The sequence below is a fragment of the Maudiozyma barnettii genome (genome assembly GCF_903064755.1).
Source record: "Maudiozyma barnettii strain CLIB 1767 genome assembly, contig: KABA2_03, whole genome shotgun sequence".
NCBI lineage: Eukaryota > Fungi > Ascomycota > Saccharomycetes > Saccharomycetales > Saccharomycetaceae > Maudiozyma > Maudiozyma barnettii.
In genome coordinates, this window is record NW_024545240.1 from 1,066,127 (window position 1) to 1,092,573 (window position 26,447).

The 26,447-nt window shown below is 32.8% G+C and overlaps 13 protein-coding genes across 13 annotated transcripts; 9 read left to right on the forward strand and 4 right to left on the reverse strand.

Annotated features, from left to right (window-relative positions):
• Positions 1-738: 738 nt before the first annotated feature.
• On the forward strand, positions 739-1,635 carry HIS1 (ATP phosphoribosyltransferase; the record flags this gene model as incomplete). The annotated part of the gene is made up of 1 exon (XM_041549938.1): positions 739-1,635. The coding sequence occupies one exon, from the start codon at positions 739-741 to the stop codon at positions 1,633-1,635; it is 897 nt and encodes a 298-aa protein (XP_041405872.1).
• A 218-nt stretch (positions 1,636-1,853) lies between these two features.
• Positions 1,854-3,545, reverse strand: KABA2_03S10868 (alpha-keto acid decarboxylase family protein; the record flags this gene model as incomplete). The annotated part of the gene is made up of 1 exon (XM_041549939.1): positions 1,854-3,545. The coding sequence occupies one exon, from the start codon at positions 3,543-3,545 to the stop codon at positions 1,854-1,856; it is 1,692 nt and encodes a 563-aa protein (XP_041405873.1).
• A 2,779-nt stretch (positions 3,546-6,324) lies between these two features.
• On the forward strand, positions 6,325-8,013 carry GIP2 (Gip2p; the record flags this gene model as incomplete). Its single annotated transcript, XM_041549940.1, has 1 exon — positions 6,325-8,013. One exon carries the CDS (start codon positions 6,325-6,327, stop codon positions 8,011-8,013), a length of 1,689 nt encoding a protein of 562 aa, XP_041405874.1.
• Positions 8,014-9,492: 1,479 nt separating this feature from the next.
• On the forward strand, positions 9,493-10,443 carry PIC2 (Cu/Pi carrier; the record flags this gene model as incomplete). Its single annotated transcript, XM_041549941.1, has 1 exon — positions 9,493-10,443. The coding sequence occupies one exon, from the start codon at positions 9,493-9,495 to the stop codon at positions 10,441-10,443; it is 951 nt and encodes a 316-aa protein (XP_041405875.1).
• A 787-nt stretch (positions 10,444-11,230) lies between these two features.
• Positions 11,231-12,823, forward strand: HOM3 (aspartate kinase; the record flags this gene model as incomplete). The annotated part of the gene is made up of 1 exon (XM_041549942.1): positions 11,231-12,823. The coding sequence occupies one exon, from the start codon at positions 11,231-11,233 to the stop codon at positions 12,821-12,823; it is 1,593 nt and encodes a 530-aa protein (XP_041405876.1).
• Positions 12,824-13,420: 597 nt separating this feature from the next.
• On the forward strand, positions 13,421-13,918 carry RSM18 (mitochondrial 37S ribosomal protein bS18m; the record flags this gene model as incomplete). The annotated part of the gene is made up of 1 exon (XM_041549943.1): positions 13,421-13,918. One exon carries the CDS (start codon positions 13,421-13,423, stop codon positions 13,916-13,918), a length of 498 nt encoding a protein of 165 aa, XP_041405877.1.
• Positions 13,919-14,257: 339 nt separating this feature from the next.
• TPA1 (oxidative DNA demethylase) lies at positions 14,258-16,009 on the reverse strand (the record flags this gene model as incomplete). The annotated part of the gene is made up of 1 exon (XM_041549944.1): positions 14,258-16,009. The coding sequence occupies one exon, from the start codon at positions 16,007-16,009 to the stop codon at positions 14,258-14,260; it is 1,752 nt and encodes a 583-aa protein (XP_041405878.1).
• Positions 16,010-16,795: 786 nt separating this feature from the next.
• On the reverse strand, positions 16,796-17,077 carry ISD11 (Isd11p; the record flags this gene model as incomplete). The annotated part of the gene is made up of 1 exon (XM_041549945.1): positions 16,796-17,077. One exon carries the CDS (start codon positions 17,075-17,077, stop codon positions 16,796-16,798), a length of 282 nt encoding a protein of 93 aa, XP_041405879.1.
• A 1,666-nt stretch (positions 17,078-18,743) lies between these two features.
• On the forward strand, positions 18,744-19,883 carry CAJ1 (Caj1p; the record flags this gene model as incomplete). The annotated part of the gene is made up of 1 exon (XM_041549946.1): positions 18,744-19,883. One exon carries the CDS (start codon positions 18,744-18,746, stop codon positions 19,881-19,883), a length of 1,140 nt encoding a protein of 379 aa, XP_041405880.1.
• Positions 19,884-20,639: 756 nt separating this feature from the next.
• On the forward strand, positions 20,640-23,510 carry SAP1 (putative AAA family ATPase SAP1; the record flags this gene model as incomplete). The annotated part of the gene is made up of 1 exon (XM_041549947.1): positions 20,640-23,510. The coding sequence occupies one exon, from the start codon at positions 20,640-20,642 to the stop codon at positions 23,508-23,510; it is 2,871 nt and encodes a 956-aa protein (XP_041405881.1).
• A 168-nt stretch (positions 23,511-23,678) lies between these two features.
• On the reverse strand, positions 23,679-24,131 carry SPO73 (Spo73p; the record flags this gene model as incomplete). Its single annotated transcript, XM_041549948.1, has 1 exon — positions 23,679-24,131. The coding sequence occupies one exon, from the start codon at positions 24,129-24,131 to the stop codon at positions 23,679-23,681; it is 453 nt and encodes a 150-aa protein (XP_041405882.1).
• Positions 24,132-24,296: 165 nt separating this feature from the next.
• On the forward strand, positions 24,297-25,613 carry MEI4 (Mei4p; the record flags this gene model as incomplete). Its single annotated transcript, XM_041549949.1, has 2 exons — positions 24,297-24,389; positions 24,456-25,613. The coding sequence occupies 2 exons, from the start codon at positions 24,297-24,299 to the stop codon at positions 25,611-25,613; spliced, it is 1,251 nt and encodes a 416-aa protein (XP_041405883.1).
• A 340-nt stretch (positions 25,614-25,953) lies between these two features.
• On the forward strand, positions 25,954-26,400 carry ERG28 (Erg28p; the record flags this gene model as incomplete). Its single annotated transcript, XM_041549950.1, has 1 exon — positions 25,954-26,400. The coding sequence occupies one exon, from the start codon at positions 25,954-25,956 to the stop codon at positions 26,398-26,400; it is 447 nt and encodes a 148-aa protein (XP_041405884.1).
• Positions 26,401-26,447: the final 47 nt, after the last annotated feature.

The window sequence follows — 26,447 nt, forward strand, 5'->3', positions numbered from 1 at the left end:
TCTTTAATTAGGCATATCCTTCTAAGTCAAGATATATTTACTGACGTATTGCTCATCACTCTGCACGAACCCCGGCGCTGTTGAAAATCCGCACCGTTTGACTCCTTCAATTAAAAATTAAATTACCGGCTAATCTGGAACTGCCACTATGTGAAATACAAGAAAATTGCGTGCGTACAATTTTCCCACCACCACCACACAGGTTACTCATCATAAATGAATCAAAGTGAAGGTCCTTTCGCTAACACACAAGGACCAGGTTCACTCAGAGAGAGAGAGAGAGAGAGAAAGAGAGAGAAGTTGATCTGATAGTAGTAATAGATAATATATGATGTATACTATCTACGTATTATAAAATATCCAGTTCTATAAGGAAATCGGTTCTTGTTGTCTTAACTAATAGGTGTGCTCGCCTTGAGTCCTGCGGTAATATCATACGAAATTTTTCACTTTGCATCTGTTAGTGAAATCTTGACTCATTGAGTAAGCGAACTTTTATTCAACTTTTGGGTAATATACTCTGAAGAGAGTTAGTTCTCCTTAGATACATATATAAGTATATAGATATTTAAATTTGTTTATGGAATTTTTCTTTCCGATTTAATTTACAAATAAGCAGAAGGTTTTTTATTTATAAAATAATAAGAATACAAGATAAACATTCACATATTTGAATATATTTAACATATTCATACATATAAACAAACAAAAACACATACATACAAGCATAACATTATAATGGAATTAGTTAACCACCTAACAGACAGACTATTATTTGCCATTCCAAAGAAAGGTAGACTTTATCAAAAGAGTGTAGAGATACTGAATGGTTCAGACATTAAGTTCCACAGATCACAAAGATTAGACATTGCTCTTTCAACAAACTTACCAGTAGCATTAATATTCTTACCTGCTGCTGATATCCCTATGTTTGTTGGGGAAGGTAAGTGTGACCTTGGTATCACTGGTGTTGACCAAGTTAGAGAAGCTAATATTGACGTCGATTTACCAATCGACCTAAAATTTGGTTCTTGTAAATTACAAGTGCAAGTTCCAAATAATGGTGAATATACTAAACCAGAACAATTGGTAGGTAAGACCATTGTATCCACTTTCACCAATTTGACCAAAAAATATTTTGCTAAATTAGAAGGTGTTCCAGAGAGTCAAATGACCACAAAAGTGAAATATGTTGGTGGTTCCGTCGAAGCATCCTGTGCTCTTGGTGTTGCCGATGCCATTGTCGATTTAGTAGAAAGTGGTGAAACCATGCGTGCTGCTGGTTTGATCGATATTGCTACCGTTTTAGACACTAGTGCTCATTTGATTCAATCCAAATACCCTAAAGGTGATGCTGAACTAATTGAAACTATCAAATCTAGAATTGAAGGTGTCATGACAGCACAAAGATATGTTTATTGTACATACAATGCTGCTAAAGTATCATTGCCTTCATTACTAGCAATTACACCGGGTAGAAAAGCTCCGACTTTAACAAATGTTGGTGATGATGGCGAATGGGTTGCTGTTGCCGCTATGATTGAAAAGAACAAGAAAGGTGCTATAATGGATGAATTGAAGAAGAATGGTGCTACAGATATTATTGTCTTTGATATTTCTAATTGTCGTGTCTAAGTAATAGATAAATAATAATAAAAAAGACTAACTATAATATTATATAATGTTCATATATATAGATATATATGTGAAATAAACGATCAAACATATTAACAATAACTAAAATAAAAAATAAAACTAATGTAACATAATAATTGTAACGGATGTATTTATTGTTGTTGTTGTTTTATAAAATAATTACGTAAAAGACAAAATATTTTTGTTCTTTAATTAATTTACATAGCAGCGTTCATCTCTTCAGATAGCTTACCTTGAGCAATCAAAGCTGGTGGACCGTCCATGACTGGTAGCATGATTTCAATCATTCTAATCTTAGATGGAATGTTGAAAGCCTTGTCAGCGACCAACTTCTTCCATTCACCGGTAGTAGCGACTCTGTGAGTTTCGTAGTCCTTAGCACCGAAGACTGGTAGAATTTGTAAGTTGTCCCAGTTTTGGATTTCGTTGTAAGCAGCCTTTGGACCGTGAATCAATCTTTCAATGGTGTAACCATCGTTGTTCAAGACGAACAAGTATGGCTTTAGACCCCATCTAACAATGGTGGAGATTTCTTGGACGGTCAATTGTAGAGAACCGTCACCGATGAATAGAATGACTCTCTTAGCTGGGTCAATTTCTTCAGCGGCGAAAGCAGCACCGGCAATAGCACCACCAGCGTAACCAATGGAACCCCATAAGACTTGGGAGATACCGATGGTGTTAGCTGGGAAGACAGAGGAGTTGATACCGAAGGAAGAGGTACCGGTTTCAGTGATGATAACATCACCTTCTTGGAAGAAGTTGGAAACTTCGTTCCATAACCATTCTTGCTTCAATGGAGTGGAAGCAGCAACTTCAGCGTTGGCTGGAGCCTTAGCTGGAACTGGAGCGACCTTGTAACCCTTAGCGGCTTCAGCGATGACCTTTAGCAATCTGTTTAGAACGAATTTCATTTGGACACCTGGGAAGGTAGCGTTTCTGATCTTCATGTGGTCAGAGTGGAATTCAACAATGTTCTTGGTGTTGTAACCGTAAGTGAAAGAAGCAGTGTTGTAATCGGATAGCAAAGCACCGACGGATAGAATCAAATCAGCGGATTCAACGGCTTCCTTGACGACTGGTCTGGATAGAGAACCGACGTAGATACCACCGAATCTTGGGTGGGTTTCGTCAATGACGGCCTTACCTAGAGGGGTAGCGAAAGCTGGGAATTGAGTGACATCGACAAGCTTCTTGGTTTCAGCCTTGACGTTGTGTCTGGAAGAACAAGCATCAGCAATGATGATTGGGTTCTTGGCAGCCTTAACCATGGATAGGATTTCAGCAATGACTTCATCTTCGGAAGCAGCATCGTTTGGCTTCAAAGATAGGTCAATTGGGGTTTGTAGCAAAGAAGCTGGAACAGTCTTTTCAAAGTAGTCAGATGGGAAACCCAAGTAGACTGGTCTTTGTTGAATGTAGGTAGCTCTGATACATCTGTCGATTTCACTTGGAGCGGAAGCGATGTCAGTGATCATAGAGGTGGTACAAGAGATGTTAGCAGAGATTCTGTGGAAAACATCGAAGTCACCGTCAGCTAGGGTGTGGTGAAGCAATAGACCCTTGGCTTGTAGTAGGGTGGATGGACAACCGACAATGTGTAGAACACCGACGTGTTCGGAGTAAGAACCGGCAATACCGTTCAAAGCGGACATTTCACCGACACCGAAGGTGGTGATCAAAGCGGCCATACCTTTAACTCTAGCGTAACCGTCAGCAGCGTAAGCAGCGTTCAATTCGTTAGTGTCACCGGACCATCTCATACCTTCGACTTCGTATAGCTTGTCCAATAGGACCAAGTTGAAATCACCTGGTAAACCGAAGACGGTAGTACAGTTGACTTGCTTTAATCTTTCGAATAAGTAACGACCTAGTTGAATTTCAGCCATGATTGGTTGTAATAAATGAATTTGTTAGGGTGGTTTCTTTAAAATGAAAGTAAAAGATAAAAATAAAAGTAAACTAAGAAGTAATTAAGAAAGAAATATAAATAAATAATTAAAATAAAAATAAAATAAACGATTGATGTAGAAGGTACTTATATATGAAATATTCTTTTAATTAAAAAAAGAGAAGAATTTTTTTTCTTTTTAAAACAAAAGAGTTATTTGATCTAAATTATTTGAAAAGAAGCAGTGTAAAAAGATAGAAATTGAATAAATGAATAAAAAAAAAAGACTAAGACGCAATTGCGAAAACTGCACTAAACTTAGAGTTTCTGTTGTTCATATTCTTGTTGTTGTTGATGAAGATGAAGATGATGATGATGATGATAATCACCAGTCGAAAGACAGAGAGAAGAGAGAATTTCAATTTTATTATGTTGAAAAATGTCCCTTTACATTAAATCAGCAATTGATCGATCCATCTACCTCAAGTAAATAAACGATGTTTTACAAAAGTTATAAATATGTAAATATGTAAATATGTTGATGGGTTCCTACTACTATAGCTGTGGAGCCAGTACCCTAAATTAAATAAGAACAAAAGGAAAGAGAGAAAGAGTTTATCTCTATGGTGTTCTCTGTGCGTTTCTTTCCTGTTTGTATGTTAAGAACCACCAAAAAACAAAAAATGCATAATTTATTCAAAAATGCCTATGGCGTTGGTATGGAAAAAGTAAAGAAAAAGATGCGCTGAACTTTCTTTACCAGAAAATTCAATAAGCGACGACGACCCTTTAATCTTTCGAATAGCGACGGGCAGAGACGGGCAGAGACGGGCAGACCGAGACAGTGAGAACACGATGCTCATACTATGATAAAGAGAAGTTTTAACCGCGCAGCCCGGGCCATATACTTTTTCTCTCTCCTCTGTTCTCGGACAGGAAAGTGGAAAAAAAAACGGGAAAAAAACAGGCATCCCAAAGAAAGTTCAGTACATAGTAACTGTATAAATATATTATAAGCCGGTGAATAATATTTTATGCTGTCGCTCTCTTGCCACGTTTAACAAAACAGAATATTTACACGCTCATTTCTTTCCTACTCGGATAGTTAGTTATTTGTCTGGCTTCCTACCTGTTGAATAGGCACTTAATGGGAACATAGTGTTATAAATTTGTTTGTGTGTTGCACCATCTGATACAACAAAGAATGAACCGCTCTCTTGTTGTTGTTGGCTTTTTTGAATAAATGCATAAATGCATAATAAATTCATATATCCAGAGTCACCAACACGAGTCTCTGTCCCACCGCGAATTTTATTCAGAGCAAATAAAATAAAATGATTAGAAAAATTAGAAAAATTAGAAAAACACCGTATTAGAATTATGTCACTAAACTAATTTAATTATCAATAACGAGATATTGAGATAATGATAGTAATCAAATTTATCTTTTTTTTTGCATCAGTATTACGTATGCGATAAGGAAAAAGGGTACTGATTAATATTATTATTATTTGCAAATTATGGGAACTGAGAGGGCATATTCGCAACTCCGTTTGTTCTATTAACTTTATGCATTGATACGTACATAATATGTCGGTAAATGTAACAAGATATTAGATTCTATGTTTATAGTATATTATAGATCTCATAGCAAATTGTGAATTATATTTGTGTTATTATTGCCATTTCAATAATCTACTAAGTATATATAGAGAGAGAGTTATATGTCTGTTAAACGTTTATAATTGGATAGATGTAATATATATATAACATGCAAGGGGAGATAATACATCTGTATTTATTTATTATTATTATTATTATTATTATTATATATATGTATTGCACTTCTCTTTTTTTACTTTATTGTTGTTCCCTCGCCTTGCATAAAATATTATCGCCGAAACCCGTACTTTGTATGTCGAGGAAGAAACTGCTCACAAAGTAACGCCTACATATATATATATATATATATATTTCTCAACTAAGTCTTGATGTTTGTTAATAAATCCTTACGCGAAGTATCACTAACTCCCACCGGTTTAATTTTCATTCTCATTTCTACCTCAAATTGATCTTAATCCCTGTAAATATTTTGTTTTCCTATTTTCATTATATTATATTACATTATATAACTCTATGCACTGTCATCTCTTCTCTCTCAATCCCCCTTGTGTCTCCTTCTATCTCTTTTTATCTTCTATTATTATCTTTTCTTCATTCCCCCTCCCCACACATAAATCACATTTTACATTGTATTTTTCTTTGTCTTTACTCCGCGGTTCAGTTCTCCTTCTTTTTTATATATATTATTTTTTTCAATGAAGTAGACTAGCAATAATAATTGTATTATTTTTTTTAAGGGGATAATAGACAGGTTGATATAATAGTTAATTATTATTATATATATATATATATCACAAAGTAAAGTGCGTTTGTTTGTCTGTCTTGATATAAAATTATGTTATGTTATACAATTCATTACCTGTCAAAGGACTTTGACAGTTTGATAAAGTATTATTTTGTTTATTTACTAGAATTATTATAAATTTAATTTTATATACTTTAATAATAAAGAGAGAAAAATTTTGTTATACAATCGAACTTTTACAACTCTCATATCCATCTCTCTTTCTCACTCTCTTTCTCTTTCTTTCTGAATTATCTGTCACGGTTTTTTTAACAAATAATATTAATAATAACTATCAATTGTTGATGGGCATCTCTCCCCTTTTTCCCATCTCTCTATCTGTCCTACCCATTTTGCAAATTATAAAACAATGTACATCAAAGCAGATTGTAAGAATTTGAACTTGGATCCAAATCAGGAACAACAAGGACAGAAACCATTAAGTGAAAGGGTTCATGATCGTCGGGATAGCTTCCACAAGAAATTACAACAATTGCCTCATGTGATGACGCCAAAGGGTATCCAGGAAGAATTGGATAAATACGAAAAGAATCAGAATTCGCCATATAATACTAAGAAATATCATGTATTGCATGGAGATTCAAATCTATCTTCTTTGAAATTCTTACATAAACCTCAACGTGTGGCACATTTGAATGAAGATCGATTCCCAGAAGAAGAATTACAAAGAAATACAGATATGAATAAAAAATTGACTACAAGTAATGGATTGCCGGAATTCTCACCAAATTCTGTCGTTGAAGAAAGAAACATTCAATCTTTTAATTATATCTTTAATAATACTTCAAATGAAAGTATAATACCGTTCCCAACACCTGTATATAAAAAATCAGGAGAATTAGTGAAAAGTTCCTTAAAGAAAAGATCAAAATCACTACCTGCAACTCCCTTAGTCTCCAGTCATATTGATGATGATGATGACGACATTGGTGAAAACCCATTACTATTAGCTAGAAGTAAGAGTGTGCATTTTGATCATAAGACACCTGTGAAATATTTTAGTAAAGATGAAAGTCCAATTAATGTAAATACTACTGGTGAACAAAGTAATATATTAAACTTTGTTCATAAACCGGTAAATCTAATGGATTCAGAATTTATTGTTGAAGATGATAATGGTCTATTATCAGGTTTAAAAAATATGAGTCTGAAGGATAGATTTTTTAGCGCAGATAATTTAACCAACAATAGTAATAATAGTAATAATAATAAAAGTGAACCTAAAAAATTACGTAAAAGTAAACGATTTCAAAAAGTTATTGGAAAAGAAAATGAAAATGAGGAGGAAAATATATTAAACAACAATCCAAAGATATCTACAACAAGAAATATTATTAGTAAACCTATTACAAGCCCATATACAATATCTTCAGTGAGTCAAGAATTTAATAATTCAGTTGAAGAATTAAATAAAAAGGCTAAAGAAGAAGCACATGCCAAAAACTTGAATAACTCGAAATCTGAAGCTCTTAATAGAAAAACAACTAATGTTAGATCAGGTCGTTCACAAAAGGTAGTTGGGTTATACAATGAAAATTTCCCTATATTGAGTAATAAGAATCCTAAATCATTAAAATTGAATATATTCATAAATTTATCAAGAGGTAAAAAATGTTTTTTACAGGAATTGACATTACATATTCAAACACGACAAAATTTATCAAATGGTATTACACAAACAGAACCCAATAATACTGTATCACGATATATTATTGGGAAAGTTCTAGTTAAAAACATATATTATGATAAAAGGATTATTGTTAAATATACATGGGATAATTGGAAAACGGCTAATGAAGTTGAAGCTATTTGGTTAAGTAATAGTGATTCAATTTTACCGGGTACGGATATGGATATTTTCCATTTTTTAATTGATGACAATTCAAGAAGTGAAGAAAATATTGGTAGATTAGAATTTTGCATACAATATACAACAAGAAATGATACAACTAGAGAAGAATATTGGGATAATAATGACGAACAAAATTATAAAGTCGATGTTGTATTGAAAGGTTTCAATAATCCATTTGGTTTATAATTTAGAAATGAATGACAAAAATCGAAACAATTAAGAAATTGCAACTTAGATATAGATATATATATATATATATAAATTATTTTTTATTTTTACTTATGATATAATGATAAATAATTAAACAAGAATCAGACAATGACATTTGGTTATTGATCTATTGATTAGCTTACTAGAAAACGAATAAAAATGACTGCTGACGTTTCTTATTCTTTTTATACGCGATAGAAAAGAAAAATAATGAGCTTTGACACCATTTGTGTTGAAGGTGAAATTAAAGTCACCATCGAGAAAATCAAATGTATTAATTCCTCTAATAAAAAAACAAATTAATAAATAAATCGATTAAAAATTGAACTATTTCTATTTTTACACATTTGTAATACACTAGATATATATAAGATTATGCATTCAGATTTACAATTATTTGGTACTATATTACTAATTTTTTCATCGTTATATATGATGGTTCATATTCGTGTGGTAAGTAGGTTAAGAGATTATATACCACGACTAGTACCAGAGTAGAATAGATTATTTTGCGTTTGCTATCGTATTATTATAGAAGCTTCATTATCCGATAAAAAGAAGGATTCAAACTACATATATAGTCTATTAAACACAAACTTTATAATATATGACTTAATTTTAATTCATCAAACTTATATATAGCCGCTCAAATAGGTTATAACTATATAATTTTATATGCCACATTACGATATACTGAATATCACTATAAACGAGTGTGTTCTCTATCATCTTGTTCCTCCTCCCCCTCCCCCCTATATTTAAATATCTGCGTAGCACGGAGTTTTGCGACTGTCGCACAACTTTGTCGCACTGCATGAATTCTTTGCCTAAGATTCAAAGAAGATAACAAGGGGGGGGAGTGCGCTGTTAGAGACAAGGAACAGAACAACAATCTCTGCGCTATTTATTCATCTCCCTTTTAAATGTAAAATAGGTGATCTGCGTTATATAATCGTATAATATCATTATAATAACGATGATGATGATAATCAGGAAGTGAGAGAAGGAAAGGTTGGAATGAAAAGGGTTGTTTAATTATCTGTTCCGTTCGTTAATTCCTTTACTAACCGATACTTACAATGAAAATAGCATTTATTAAATAGTGAAACAGTCAGAGTTAGAGTTATACTGCATTCATTAATGCATTTATTTGTTTTTGTAAGGGGTAATAATTCGTAGTACTTACTGGATAATTTTGACATTATTATTATATCTATAGTTTTATTGTTCTTTTTATTGATGCAGTTATCGCATTTTATATGCGATATGTTTATATAAGTTTGTTTATTATAACATGTCCTAAGGAGTTTTCTCGATATATATATAAGTATATGATTGGAATAATTTTTTTAAGTTTTTCTTCAATTGAAATTATATCAATTGCATTCTATTTGCATTAGTTGTTTTTTAACATTTTCCTAAATAAAGTATAGCATAATATTTGTACATTAAAGTATGTCTACTACAACAACTATTCCTACTCCTCCGGTTAAAAAACCTACTGGTATTCAATTATATACACCTGAATTCTACGCAGCATGTACACTTGGTGGTATTGTTGCATGTGGTCCGACACATTCATCAGTAACACCATTAGATTTAATTAAATGTAGATTACAAGTGAATCCAAAATTATACTCAGGTAATTTAGCAGGTATTAAACAAATTTATGCAAAGGAAGGTATTTCAAAATTATTTACAGGTGTTGGGGCAACATTTGTTGGTTATTCTTTACAAGGTGCAGGTAAATATGGTGGTTATGAATTTTTTAAACATACTTATGCAAAGGCAATTTGTGGTGATAATATTGAAAAATTCCATAAACATAGAGTGGGCATTTATTTAATGGCATCAGCTACAGCAGAATTTTTAGCAGATTTAATGTTATGTCCCTTCGAAGCAATTAAAGTGAAACAACAAACAACTATACCTTCATTCTCCAGAGGTTTATTGGATGGTCTTCAAAAGACAATCAAATCAGATGGGTTTGCTTCATTATATAAAGGGTTGGTACCATTATGGTGTAGACAAATTCCATATACAATGGTGAAATTTACTTCATTTGAAAGAATTGTTGAAGGAATATATTCCTATCTACCAAGAACTAAATCTGAAATGTCGATATTACAACAAATTGGTGTTAGTTTCACAGGTGGGTACTTAGCAGGGATCTTATGTGCAATCATTTCTCATCCTGCAGATGTTATGGTGTCTAAGATTAATAATGAAAAGAAGATGGGACAAACTATGGCTCAAGCTTCTAAGAGAATATATCAACAGATCGGATTCATGGGTCTATGGGTTGGTCTACCTGTAAGAATCTTTATGATTGGTACTTTAACAAGTTTCCAATGGTTGATATACGATTCATTCAAAGTCACTGTTGGTTTACCAACTACAGGTTAATCTAATATCATAGTATCATAATATTTATATACGTATATATAATGTGTCAAATTTTTGTCTATTCTTAAAACAGAATCTCTAATTGAAAATCGTTACATGTATAATGAACTGACCAATCATGGTAATGATGACGTGATGAGGTTGTAATGTGACTAAACAACAATTTAGGATGAAAAGTCACATGACCGCAGCGGCTTCAAAAAACTGTGGCGCCTGCCTTGTTTCTCTCTCTCGCTACTACTAATTATATGAAATTTTCAGTGAGAGAAAATGAAAAAAAAAATAATCTCGAGATTCTTCCGCAGTGAGAGAAAACGTTGCAAGAATTGTCATTATTACTATGGCGCCGTTTGCGGTTAAATTTTTCAGTTTCCTTTTTGCTGTTTCTCTCATAATACGCAGACAGAGGGCGATGGATGAGGTGAGATGAAAAATGAACTTGTTAGTGAGAGACAGACAGAGCAGATTTGTTCAATTAGTCACACTGCATCAGTAAACTTGGCTAGTGGCATTGAAGTTCATGGCGTGGAATTGAGTTAGCCTGATGAGTCCTCCCAGTTCTGATTGAAAGTTTGCCAGCTAATACTACTAATGCACATTACATATATGTATATATATATAGAAAGATCTCTGATATTGTTTACATTAGAAGAGAGAAAAGTTTATATGTTCTTGTTGTTATAGTTTTGTTTTTAGTAATATTGGGATTTAATCAAGTTATTACTAAAAAATAATAGTTGAAGTGGTGATATACACATATATACATTTTTATTTTTAACAGGTAAAAATGTTGCAAAAGACCGATTGGGTTATCCAGAAATTTGGTGGTACTTCTGTTGGTAAGTTTCCTACTCAGATTGTCGATGAAATTATCAAATTCTATTCTCAAGTATTAAACAATAACGTTGCTGTTGTATGTTCTGCACGTTCATCATATACTAAAGCTGAAGGTACTACTTCAAGATTATTAAAATGTTGTGATTTGGCTTCACAAGAATCTGAATTTCATGATGTCATCGAAGTTATATCTCAGGATCACATTGATAATGCTGAAAGATTTATTCAAAACCCTGTTCTACAAACTAATTTGATCGAAGATACAAAAAACGAATTGGATCTAATAGCTAAATATTTAGAGGCTTCGAAAGTTTTAGGTGAAGTATCTACTAGAACCATCGATTTAGTAATGTCTGTCGGTGAGAAACTAAGTTGTTTGTTCATGACTGCATTATGTAATGACCGTGGTATTAAAGCTAAATATATTGATTTATCTCATATTATTCCATCTGATTATAATGTCACCATATTAGATAACTCGTTCTATACATTTTTGGTTCAAGCTTTGAAGGATAAACTACAACCAATTGTCACTAATAATATTACACATCCTGATGACAAGATTGTCCCTGTCATTACAGGGTTTTTCGGTTTAGTACCGATGGGTCTATTGAATGGTGTTGGTCGTGGTTATACCGATTTATGTGCCGCTTTAGTCGCTGTCGCTATCAATGCCGATGAATTGCAAGTTTGGAAGGAAGTCGATGGTATCTTTACAGCAGATCCAAGAAAAGTTCCAGACGCCAGATTGTTAGCCTCGGTTACTCCAGAAGAAGCATCAGAATTGACTTATTATGGTTCTGAGGTTATTCATCCATTTACAATGGAACAAGTCATTCAGGCTCAAATTCCAATTAGAATTAAAAATGTTCAGAATCCAAAGGGTGATGGTACTATTATCTACCCAGATAATATTGCAAAGAGAGGTGAATTGACTCCACCTCATCCACCTGAAGCTTTGTCTTCCTCTTTCTTTGAAAAGAAGAGAAGAGGTGCCACTGCGATCACTACAAAGAATGACATTGTAGTGTTGAATATACATTCCAATAAGAAGACATTATCACATGGGTTTTTGGCTCAAATCTTCACTATATTGGATAAGTTTAAGTTGGTGGTCGATTTGATCTCCACATCTGAAGTCCATGTCTCAATGGCTTTGCCAATCCCAGATAACGATTCCCTGAAGGACCTAAGAAAAGCGGTAGAACAACTGAAGGCATTAGGTACCGTTGATATTATAAAAAAGATGGCTATTGTCTCATTGGTTGGTAAACAAATGAAACAATTTATTGGTATCGCTGGTACTATGTTCACTACATTGGCTGAACAAGGTATCAATATTGAGATGATTTCTCAAGGTGCTAACGAGATAAATATTTCTTGTGTCATTGATGAAGAAGATTCCATTAAGGCCTTACAATCTATCCATGCTAAGTTATTGGACGAAAGGAAACAAATTGAATTGGAACACTCTCAGAGTACAGCATCTTTCGAACACGCCGTTGATGAAAGACTAGAACAAATTAAGAGATTGAATTTATAGAGATTAGAAGAATGAATAGTAATCCTTTCTAACACATTTTCTTTAACTTACAATATAGTGGAATATTGTTGTGTTTTTATACACCGATCTGGTGCACAAACTTAGAATATTAATGGATAAACTTTCTTTGCCGTATAAATATATAATAAGGTTTACGTATTATGTAACAAAATATTAATAAATAGACATATGAGTATTACGTAAAATTTTGCTGTATCATTTCTAATGATTATTTGCAATACTGACATAGTTCTGGTTTAATTTATATTTCAATATTATATCACTATATTTTATCGCGTTATACGTGTGCGGAACTTGTCAAAGGTCGGCAGAAAAGGAATGGCGAAAGAACAAAGTAAGAGCGAAACTCTCCAAATTGAGTACATAGATTATTAGAAAAGTAATATCAACCTCAAGCAATTCCAACTAAAAACAAAGTCATAATACAATTAGTCTGACTAATCTGACTTATACTGTTTATATATATTTATATATATTGATACATACCCACTGAAACGGAAGTAGAATACTAAACAAGTTCGGAATTTAACAGTATATAAAACAGAAATTCTAAGGGACAATTCCATTTGATTAAAGATGTTATCACAGTATAGAGTTTCTATAAAGATTAATACTAGGCTCTTCAGTACTACGTTAAGAAATAATATAAAAGGTTTTAATTTCCCTCCAACTGGTACAACAAACGTGAATATATTTGAAGCTTTAAAGGATTCAGATAAACAAAAAACAAACGATGAATCAGCCCATGGAAGTGCTAGCAGCCAAAATATTAAGACTTTGGAACCAAAATTGATAAAAAGTTTTCAATATTCTACAATTTATGACCCATTTGATTTCTCAATGGCTAAAATTAACTTGGATCGTAAACACAAATCAAAGTTTAAACTGTTTGGTAATAATATTAACCCATTAGATTTATATACTTCACCAGAAATTCTCTCACAATATATGACATCTACTGGTAAGATTTTACATAGTGATGTCACAGGGTTGTCAGCCAAAAATCAAAGAAGGTTAGCAAAAGCTATTAGAAGAGCACAGGCAATTGGTCTATTATCCAAGACACATAATTAAGGTGATGGAACGAGTTATAAAATGAACTTTTCAACTAGGTAAACTATCTCATCTATGACTAGCATCCAGAATTTTAAAATCTAGAATGAGAAAAAATAAACTTCCAAAAAGTCTACTGTAAGTATTTTAAGACTTATTGAATGTTTCTTAAAATCCAGAACATATTCTCAACTACATATAAATAGGTAGTCATGAGCCATACATAATTTTTTTTGTAAATATATATAATATTGAACTATTCTTTTTTTATCGTTATTATTACTTTTAGTACATATTTTATTTTTCTATTAAATACAAAGGTAAACAACTGTACTATTGTTATATATTGTAATATTACAATTATTCCTCATCGTCGTCACCTGTATCCTTAACATCCCATAACATCTTAATATCCCATCTACTACCTTTAGCACCCCAACTTACGTATTTAATAAACTCCAAAACATTTTCATCTCTTAGTACCAAGTTGAAGGAATTCCAAGATGCAGATTTGTTTATCAAAACTGATTCACCGTTATCATCGTGAACAACAGCTTGATCATCGCCATTATCTTCTTCATTTAGCATGTAGATTTGGTAACCACCAACGTTGCCACCCTCCCAATCATCAAAGGCACTTAATGAAAGTGTACCTTCTAGAATACACTCCATTAGGTTATCAAAGTTCTTATTTAGTTGTAGTTTATCAGCCAAAGTGAAATCGTTCCCTGGTCTAAATCTTCTGACAATGACAGATTGTGTTAATGGAACTAGACAAGTAATAGTTGCAATAAATTTCTTGAAAACAAAAGATTGTAAAAATTGAGATAAATCATAAAGCTTAGAATCTAATTCTGCCCTTTCATTTTGAGACTCTTCATTAAATTCATTTTCATCAAGGTATAAGAATCTCCATTTATGAGGTGGTTTAGCAGTCTCCCATGGTTTTTTATTTTCTTCAACTGTCATTGGACATATCTCATTCAATTCTCTATATTTAATCAATTTTAATAAAAGTTCAGAAGTTTCTTTATTTAAGAAATTTTCAATTGATAATGAAGAATTTTCAAGGAAATTCTTTTGTAGAACTTGCAAACCTTCTTTAGTCAAATGTTCTTCATCGATATATTTATTCAAATCTTTAATTTCTTCCGAAGATAATTTTGTAAGGTCTTCAGCTAATTTTGTTAGCTGTTCTTCTTGAGATGGTTCTTTAACAACAAGTTTTCTCTCATCCTTAGGATATTCAAATTCTTGTAATAAATTAAACTCTAGTTGAGACAGAGTGGAATTGTTATTATTAACCCAAGCTTCTTCTTCACCGGGAATGTAACCTTCTTCACCTTCCTGAGGGATATGGTACCAACCTTGGATCGATAGTCTATGTTTATCAACTTTCACTTCTTCGACGTCATGGAAAGAATAACCAGGTTTAACTTTAAAGAAAGCAATTTGATTAAATTGTGGAACCAATTTAGCGCATGGATCAGTGTATGGAATGTTGTTTGCGACACTTGGGAATAATCTTAGACCACCACCATAATGTTCTTTCCATTTTCTATCTGGTTCTGGTAAATATAAGATGAAACTAACACGTCTAGAACCAATGACATCATCATGTGTTAATAAGTGGCAACCCTTTGTGTATGTGTTGACACTCATATCCATCTTAGAACCTGACAGATATTTACTGTTAGTGATCTTTGCAATAAATTTTCTATATGGTTCAGAATATAAGATTTGACGTAACTTATACATATTTGGTAATCTTGAAAGATCCGCCCAATCCAATCCAGATAAGTTAGCCAAATCACCACTTTGATTAACTTTATAAATATCTGTTTCTTTCAAAGTGAAATGAATTTCACTTTCGATTTCTTTACGAACAGATCTTAATAAATCATCATCTACTAGCTCAGTGATGGACCCCCAATTATAAGGTTCCGATTTAGAGATTGTTTCTTCTAGATCATTTTGAAATTTGGGATCCCAGATCTTTTGGTTGAATAACGATTTCATCTTGTCTTCTTCCATTGCTAAAAGTTTTGTAGCTGGGCCATCTTCGATGTGAGAGACCTCACTAGAGTCGTTGTTTCTCTTATATGCGGACATGGTCAAACAGAATGTTTCTTGATGAGAAACTGATATTCAAAACAGTAAGAGATGCTGTGATTTAAAAAAGAAACAGGAACTGAACGATGAGTTAGCCACTCAATATATATATATATACTATATATAAAGTGATGAGATAGATACTGAATAATTACTTTATCAGAAAATGGTACCTGAAACTGAAAAATTTTCCTGTTTAACTCATCTAAGCAAGAAGAAATTACGGCATCTCACCAAAGCGAACAGAAATATCCGATATATCTCGCAGCGAACAAAAGAAAGTTTATGGGCTATTTTTTTGCTCCCGTACGCCGTTTACTTGTTTGTCACTCAATCGAGTAAAGATTTAGAGTCAAAAGTTAGCGTTTCGATGATAATGTATTTGTATTGCATCTACATAAAAGTATAGAAGTTGTAGCCTCGCCAAGTTGATCATCGATGAGTATTATTTAACTAAACGATCTTGCAAAACAGTCAGCAAAGTCTGATGTATAGCGAATTTAATGATTTTTGCTATTGTTGTTTTTCATTATTTTTTATTATGTACAAACTTTAAAATAGAAGATATATGGCTGAATGAAAGATGAGATGATATATATATAAACAAAAACCTGGTTAAAAAAGTTATTATTATTTTTTCTTCTATCTTTTCAAATGGAGTGGACCCTTAGTAAACGAAGTATTAGTATAGAATACTTTGTTTTAAGTTGAAGCTTCTCCATTTTCTTTTCATATCATTATGCTACTGCATTTGTATGACTATGTTTTAGGAATGGGTTTGGAAAGCTAATAGGTGTGTTTGTTATTTAATGGTTCTACTACCAGTTTGTCAAATGTATACATTTTGGAAATAACAGCTTGACGTTTCAATATACCAAGTTCTTCCTTAGCACCCAAATAAGCCCTACTGACTTCTTCCGGCTTCTGTAAAGTCATATTTTGTTTAAATGAGTCTCTAGATCTCCTTAGGAAATATTCTCTGAAGTTATAATTATTGAATTGTTTTGAATTCTTAATGAATTGCTTGTATAAAGCTAGTACTTGTAATCTGGTGGGAGCTGTAGCCATCTTTAAAATATGTGTTTGTCTATTTGTGTATGTGCGTATATCTTGGTTTTGACAACAGTAGTAGTAGTAGTAATACTTTTACAGGAGTCTAAGCTATATCTCTCTCCATATATATATATTATATATATGTTTACTCATCATTATGTCTTTTCTAATTAAATCAGGGTGCAGCAATAATGTGTAGTATATTGCGATAGAAGGGACAATAATTTTCGCATTAGTAATGAATTTGAATTTTCAAACTTGAAAATGTCGTTGATTTGCTCCTTCCAAGAGATTATTATATTACTCACTCACTAAAATACTGCAGAGAGAGTAAAAAAAAATATTATCGTATATCACGTGCTGAGAGGGATAAATGACTCAAAAGAGAATATTTATATTAAATAAAATGTCACATATTCATCACTATATATATATATATATGGATATGGATATGGATATGGATATTTAGAGTGTATGTGTTAAGCGCTGTTAGCTTGTTTAGCTTTTAATAATTTTAACCATGCTATTGAAGTTTTTTTTATAACGTACAATATATTCTTTGTGATTTCTATTGCTCTATAGAAAATTAAGATTCAGCAATATGTAACCTCTTTTATTAGATATAGGGTAAGATCCCTTGCTTTAAGACCCGACAAAAAAATATTTGTACTTATCGCAATACTATCAAAAGTTAATTTTTTTATACTTCTACTCTCTAACAATAATTGTATCTATAAGTTAGTTAATGTCAACAAAACAATAAAAGTGACAATCTACAAAATCAATATTTTACAAGCCATACGACTCTCCTACTATTTTTGCGTTTCACCAAATGATATATACACATGTATATTGATACTTACTTGAGTTACAACTCCATGAGGAGGATATATTTGTTATCAATACAGAATTAAACACTTCATATTGATACTCTATTATGATATTATTACTTTATTGAACCTCTCGAGAATGTGCCACATTCTTTGTACATACAACAACAGGAATGCCAGCTCCAATAGAAGTAGTACCACCCAAGTAGTCTAAGTTACCCACTAATCACTAATGTATTTAATAATAATAGCTTGCTAACTTGATTGATGTAGTATATACTCTCTATTCAAAGAAAGAGAGGCGAAGTCTTATCCTATATCCGCGCAGGGTGTCTCCCGCAGCGAGGCCAGAAGAGAGGTCGACAAAGCGAGAAAAACTAAATGAAATAGGAGAAAGAGAGAGAGAGAAGACTGTGGAGGGTCAGAGGGGGAGGGAAAGTTCGACACAATATGAACAACAACAACAACAAGTGAAAATACCAAACTAAAGCAAGCAAAATTAAAATAAGTCGTCGTGGAAGGTTTTCTTTAGTGGATTTAGAGAGTATATCAACCTTTCTTATTATTAATATATAGGATCTTGAAAATTTTAGATCGTTATTTCTAATCTCTGACATTAGCGTTTTACTTCTCAGCTTTATATTTTATTTTATTTTCTTTCGATTTGAGATCAATACATTTTTCACAATAGATAAAAATATACATATAACATAACATAGAGAAGAGAGAGAGACTTGATTCTTTCAATATTTGCATTTCATATAACAATTATAAAGTGGTTCAATTTTCTAACCTCAATTAGTCTTTGACAACATATACAGTCCAAATCGAAAACAAAAACAAAATCAAAAATGGTGAAGGATACTGGATATTACGATATCTTGGGTATCGAACCCGAAGCTACCCCTACTGAGATTAAGAAGGCTTATCGTAGAAAGGCTATGCAGACACATCCAGATAAGCACCCAGATGATCCAGATGCTCAACGTAAGTTTCAAGAAGTTGGTGAAGCGTACCAAGTGTTAAGTGATGATAATCTAAGGAAACGTTATGATGAATTCGGTAAAGACGATGCTGTACCACAACAAGGTTTTGAAGATGCTAGTGAATATTTCAGCGCAATCTTTGGAGGGGATGGATTTAAGGATTGGATTGGTGAATTTTCGTTATTTAAGGAGTTAACTGAAGCAACTGAAAAGATGAATGAGGAAGAAGGTACAACAACTGATGAAACTGGTATGACAAAACATGATGGCGAAACAAAAATAGATTCTTCATCGAAGAAAATGACTAAAGAACAAAGGCAAAAACTTTTGGAGATGGAACAAAAGAGAAGAGAAGATATGATGAAACAAGTTGATGAATTAGCAGTAAAATTAAATGGAAAGATAGATCAATATATCTTAGCAAGCAATGGTAATCATTTAGATGATTTCACAAGAAAATTAGATCAAGAAATTGAGGATTTGAAATTAGAAAGTTTTGGTCTAGAATTATTATATTTAATTGCTAGAGTCTATAAGACCAAAGCTAATAACTTCATTATATCAAAGAAAACTTTCGGATTCTCTAAAGTGTTCACAGGTACTAGAGATAATGCTAGAACTGTGAAATCTGCATATAACCTGCTGTCCACAGGGTTAGAAGCACAAAAATCAATGGAAGAAATGAGTAAAGTAAATCCAGATGAATTAGATCAATATGAACGTGCGAAATTTGAATCCACAATGGCAGGGAAAGCTCTTGGAGTAATGTGGGCTATGTCTAAATTTGAATTAGAGAGAAAATTAAAAGAAGTTTGTAATAAGATCCTTACCGATAAATCTGCTTCAAAGAAAGAACGTCTGGCTAAAGCTAAAGCTATGCTATTCATAGCAGATAAGTTTTCAAAGGCTAGAAGGTCTCCAGAAGAAGCAGAAGAAGCTAGAGTGTTTGAAGAGTTGATTCTAGGTGCACAAGAGAAACAAAATAAAAAACATAGAGTGTTATAGAGTGAGAAAAGAGAAGAGATCAATAATATCGCATTTATGACATGTTGTCTTCCACTCCCCCTTATTGTACCATACATAGTTGCAATCGTCATTTAACTACCCATTTTCTCATAGTTCCAAACTCAATTGTAAAACCAATAAACTTTAAAAATTATACTATATTATATTACAAGAATCAAGAGACTTATGTATTACTTATGTACTTAATATTAATAAATACACGCTGTTTGCAGCAGCATATTACATATCGACTTACTATCGAGAAGGTAGAGCTTGTCATCAAAAATCAAAATCATGTCATCTTATTTGAAAATAATTTGCTTAGGTAAACTAATCATTTCGTCATCTTTCACATCATTCCATTGATCGCGTGGTGCAGCCTCTTTCCCCACTATAATCTATTTTTCTCTCTCTCACTTTCCTTGCTTTTCACGGAGCTTTTCTGGCACGAAAAGAAAAAATAAAAATAAAATGAAAATATTAACCATTGGATGGTTTTCCTGCATACACCCTCACATCTCAAATCGATGATCAAGAACAAGAACAAGAACAGTATCCATCAGTGGTACTAGCTATACGATATATCTGAAACAGATATCATCTTTTGAGTCCTATACACTACACCAATAACACTGTAATTTTGAAAACACATCTACGAGGTGGATCAACAGTCTTTTGCATTTTAATTAAACTAATTCCTCTTTTTGGATCCGATCTGCATCATTAGCCATACTATCTTTAAAATAAAAGAAGAAAATGGACTCATATTCAAATAGTAGTCATAGCATACTCACAAAGTTTACCAAACTGAGGAAGAAACCTCAACAACCATTAACGGATCTAACGGATCTGTACAGCAAGATTGCTAACGAATCCATATTTTATTTAAAACTCGAGAATCAGAAACAATATAAGAGAGCATTACAAGGTTGGAAAATGCTCACTACAGACACAATATTCCAACTGACAAGGATAGAACATAGTAATCGAAATAGAGAGTCATATACGAAGGATGAATTAAGCATCGAAACAGGTATTAAAGAATTATATCATAAAGCATTGGGAAATATGGAGAGAATACAAGAATACATAAATGAATCAAATATAGAAAATACGAATAGTAATAACAATTCACAGAAAAATGGAACAACAACATCATCATCATCTGTATCATCAAGACCTATGACAGCAAGAACTATGTCTGCTGGTTTCCCTAGAATGACACTCCGAGATCATCATTCTAGAAGTAAAGAACCACGCTTCCCTTTTGTTAATTACAACTCAGCAACTGCATCGTCTTATGATTCCATCAACAAGACTCGGAATAATATAGAGACTACTAAAGAGAAAGAGAGACGTATCAATTTTACAACGTCCAAATCATTAGATCACTATTCAAAAAATGCCAGTGACACTGTAAAGAACGAGAGATCGGAATCTGACTTAGAAAGTGTGACATCATCTTTCATATCTAATAAGTCAAATGAATCCAGATTGATACCTGCTGAAAATATAGAACAGAATATAAAGGATGTTACCTCTCAAAGTGATATTTCTTTTGAAGCAGAACCAATCTTGGCGACAAGTACAGATCAACTTAGTGTCACAAATAATGAAACTGATGGGGATTCCGAAGGAGAAGCTGACTTTGATGTAACTGACTATTATGATGATTACTTAGAATTTGAATCCACTGGCGAGGAATCTATGACTGAACTGAATGGCTCAAACAACATCCAAGATAGAGTCTTACACACAATCGATAATAACGATTTACCAAAGTATTCAATCGAAGAAAGGAAAGATGAAATTATAACCGAGGTTCCATTAACGAATTTACCAAAACTACCACCAATGCCTCATTATGTACCTCCAATTCCAGAGGCCCCCATTTTAATAAGTGACGAAAAAATTATATCCAAACAATCGAATCTTATCAAAAAGAAGAGCAATGAAAAAGAAGTAAACGCTTCCAAAACAAATCGTAGCTCAAATTCAAAAAGGACCTCTAAACCATCAACCCCTTTAAAACAGACAAAGTCAACACCGTCTTTACCAACCTCAAAACCACGCCATTCACTCTCATCCAAAACTTCCATGCAAAAAAATTTCATGTCACCCTCAACACTCTCGTTAGGTTCAAGAACATCTAATGAAAACAGACATACAGGTACGAGAGCAATAAAATCAGAACAATTAGAAGCATCGCAACAGGCAGCAAGGATGGTGTTGAACCATAAACCAAAGAATAATACAACAAGAATGAAAGAGCTTTCGAGCAGCAAGTCATCATCAACAACAAAGTTATCACCCAAAGTATCTAATTCGAAATCCAAAACAAAGACTCATACAGATTCCTTAATCAAGAGTAAGGCAAACAAACAAAGAACTATCAAAAAGACTTCACCAATAAAACATACCCCTTCTAAAAAGCCAGCTTCAAAATCAACTAAAAAATCAAAATCATTAACACTGGAGTCCCAAAGTTTAATTGATACTGACCCTGATAGGAGTATGAGTAATGACACTAGTAACAAGACCACTCCCAACAGCGAAGAAACATCAAGAACAAACTCCGGTTTGCATGGAGATTCTGATGACAAAAAATCCTTAAAGGAATCATTAGAGGAACAAATTATTGACTCAATCCCAGGTGTTGATAAAACAGCTGCTAAACAGATATTTCAAGAGATTGTTGTTCAAGGTGATGAAGTGCAATGGGACGATATTGCAGGTTTAAATACTGCCAAAAATTCTTTGAAAGAAGCTGTTGTTTACCCATTTTTGAGACCAGATTTATTTAAAGGATTAAGGGAACCAATTACTGGGATGCTTCTATTTGGTCCACCAGGTACAGGTAAGACCATGCTTGCAAGAGCCGTAGCACATGAATCTAAATCAACTTTCTTTTCCATTAGTGCGTCAAGTTTAACATCTAAATATCTTGGTGAGAGTGAAAAATTAGTTCGAGCATTATTTTCTGTAGCAAAGAAACTTGCACCTTCAATTATATTTGTCGATGAAATTGACTCTATACTAGGTAGCAGAAACAATGATGGTGAAAATGAAAGTAGCAGAAGGATTAAGAATGAATTCTTAATTCAATGGTCATCACTCTCTAGTGCAGCTGCTGGTAACGAGAAAAAAAGTGATGGATCCAATTCGAATAATAAAGAACAGATACTTGGAAATATGAGCGAGGACAATGATACAAGAGTCTTGGTATTAGCTGCCACAAATCTGCCATGGTCCATTGATGAAGCGGCAAGAAGAAGATTTGTTAGAAGGCAATATATTCCACTACCGGAAGATGAAACACGTCTTGTACAAATTAAAAGACTTTTATCTCACCAAAAACATACTTTAACGGATAGCGAATTTGAGGAATTAATGCAACTAACAGATGGATATTCAGGTAGTGATATAACTTCATTGGCCAAAGATGCAGCCATGGGACCTCTGAGGGAACTTGGTGATCAACTTCTTTTCATGGATAGAGAAAACATTAGACCTATGGGCTTAATTGATTTTAAGAACAGTTTGGAGTATATTAAACCATCTGTTTCTAAGGAAGGTTTGGAAAAATACGAGGAATGGGCTGCAAAATTTGGTTCTTCAGGTATATAATCATATTCATATAAAAGTTACAATAATAACAGTAATAGTAATAACAGTAATAGTAATAACAATGACGACAGCAAACTATTCTTTATATATATAACTCTGTATATAAATGACAAGTATGTATAATAACTTGATAAGTTGGAGGCTTTAATAATTTTTTCGGAAATCCAATTACTGTTCCGTCTCAGGTAGCCTTACCCACACTCTTCTTCTAACTAAACCATTTTTATACTTCCATCTTTTACTTCGGAATGACCAACTATAATCCCAACCATCATCATCTGTATTCTCAACCGACATAAGAACGTACCACCTATGTTGCCTAGAAGTGACCTCATTTTCTTGAAAATCCATAGGATACAGTTGTTCGAATGAATGAAGAATCTTATTCGATAATGATGTAAATGTAGCCTTTGCATCATCATTTGGATCCCCTTCTTTAACTTTAAAATAAAGTATTTGATATTGAGGAGGATCGATTCTAGGGATTAATAAATGCGGTGAATACAACGTGTAGCCTATTAAAGTTATTCCTCTCTGGTTTTCTATAACTATATCCTCAGATATATCCATTTTGAAGTTTCTCATAAGTTTGGAATAATCTGTCATTTTATACATACGCATCTATTTTGTCATTTTCTAGAATATTCAAAATATCTCCTTGTTTAATAAAATTATTTATATATATATCCGGATTATTGGTTCATCTTACTCCATAATTGTATTTTTCCATAGTTAATATACCTTGGCGGCTAGAAAGGTTTTTTAAAATAGAATAATTATATAAAAATGGGAAAGCCCTATTCATATCAACTAGTAAATAAAAACAATAATACAAAAACACACAGTAACATGTCGTTCAATAGTGAGGACTGGATTTTGGTATGACTTTGAATAACAATTAATTTTAATTTTTAGAAATACTGAAACTAACAAATTAGATAATAGTGTTTGGCCATAATTAAACAAAGAAACCCTATCCTATGGCATGAGCTAACTGTCGTCAATAGCAATGACTTTGCCGTGGGTTTAATAAATTTCGAAGATTGTCCAATAAAAATTCCAAAAGTCTTGCAACCACTTTTTGTTAAAAGAACAACGTTTTGGAAGAATATTTCTTTAGGATACAAATTTCAAATGCTAAATAATGGAAAAGTTATCAATTTTTCGACCAACGATTTCATCGAACTTAAGAATATTGCAAGTAGTTTATGCAAAGCAGCACACACAAGAGATATCACGCCACGATATGATATATGTGTCAAAATTTTAAGTCTTTACAATGATCAAAAGTACTCTCAAGAGTTAATGAACTTTAAAGATATCTATATATTATATCGTTCCCTAAAATGGATTATAATATCATACTTTTGTTTTAACCAGGAAATGTCAGCCAAAGTAGCATCAGGCACATCACCAACTATTTATTGGATATTTGGTATCATCACAAGATTAATATTTCCCTCAGATTCCCAACCACCGTTTGGATCAAAATTAAGAATGCAAGAAGGAGCTCATTTTTTCTCCAAAATATCCCAATCAAAACTAGAAGACCATCCATCTGCTCTTCAAACATATTGCTCTTTTCAAATACCCATCATTGCTACGATCATAAACCTTAAACTGAGTATGTGTAGCAAGAACTCCATTGTGATCACAGAATGGAAAGAAATACACAGAGACATTCATGATTTTTTACTTCTAATAGAGAGTATATGCCATATTCTAGCAATTAATATACTGAAAACTAAAAAAAGTACTTCTTCAAAGTTTAACAAACCAGCTTATCTCTTAATATTTGAAAAGCGTACCGAATGTATACCTTCCTTCTTTATTAGTCGGATCCGATCTCTAAAAAGCGATATACATTGGTCACGAAATGTAAAATATGCACTTTACTCGATGCTTGATGCAGTAGATATGATTAGTTGGTCCGAGGTTCGTTACGTTCCTGGTAATGAGAAAACTGTACTTAACGACTCTGAAACTATACATAAAATGGGGAAGTACATACTGGCTGCCCTTCTGGTTATTGGTGATTTAGATTTATGCTCACGATTCCGTATGATAAATTTTACAAAACAAACTGAGCATCTCCTTCTTTAGTTTGCTTATTTCATCAAAGTTTCAGAGAAATCTCGCGGAGTGACCTCGCTTAAGAACGACTCTCCGAAGATGATATATATTATACGAGCATATGCCATTATTGATGTGCGAACTTCTTTGACCCGATATATGATATGGTGAACTGGGAAGAAAATAGTTAGGGTCGGCCCTTAAAATCTTTGGTATATAAGAAAGGCACAATGTGATTAGCAAATCATTTTTCAATTCCTCTTTTTATTCCATTATATTTTTTTTAACAATTTAATGCATTTTATATTAAGTTATTTGAGGTGAGATCATAGGAAACTAGGCTATTCAATCCAATTCAATTCAATTTAAAATGTTATCCTTCAACGATGTCGTAGAGTGTACCGAGAACACACTAAAAACCATGCCACCTGGCTACTTACCAAAATGGTTATTATTCATTTCCATTGTTTCTGTTTTTAATTCAGTTCAAACATATATTTCTGGTTTAGAATTGACTCGTAGAGTTTACTCCAGAAAACCAGCTGAGACAACCAAATTGAGTGCTAGAACCTTTGGTACTTGGACATTTATTTCCTGTGTCATTAGATTTTATGGTGCTTTCTTTTTAACTGAGCCTCATATTTTCCAAATTGTTATGATCTCTTATGTCGTTGCTTTAGTTCATTTTGGTTCCGAATTGCTAATCTACAGAACTTGCAACCTCGACTCTGGGTTTATGGGTCCTTTAGTTGTTTCCACAACTTCTTTGGTTTGGATGTACAATCAAAAGGAATTTTACACTGGTATCCCATGGTAATTTAAAACTCGTATTTAACGAAAAAATTAAATATAAACTGCAATGTT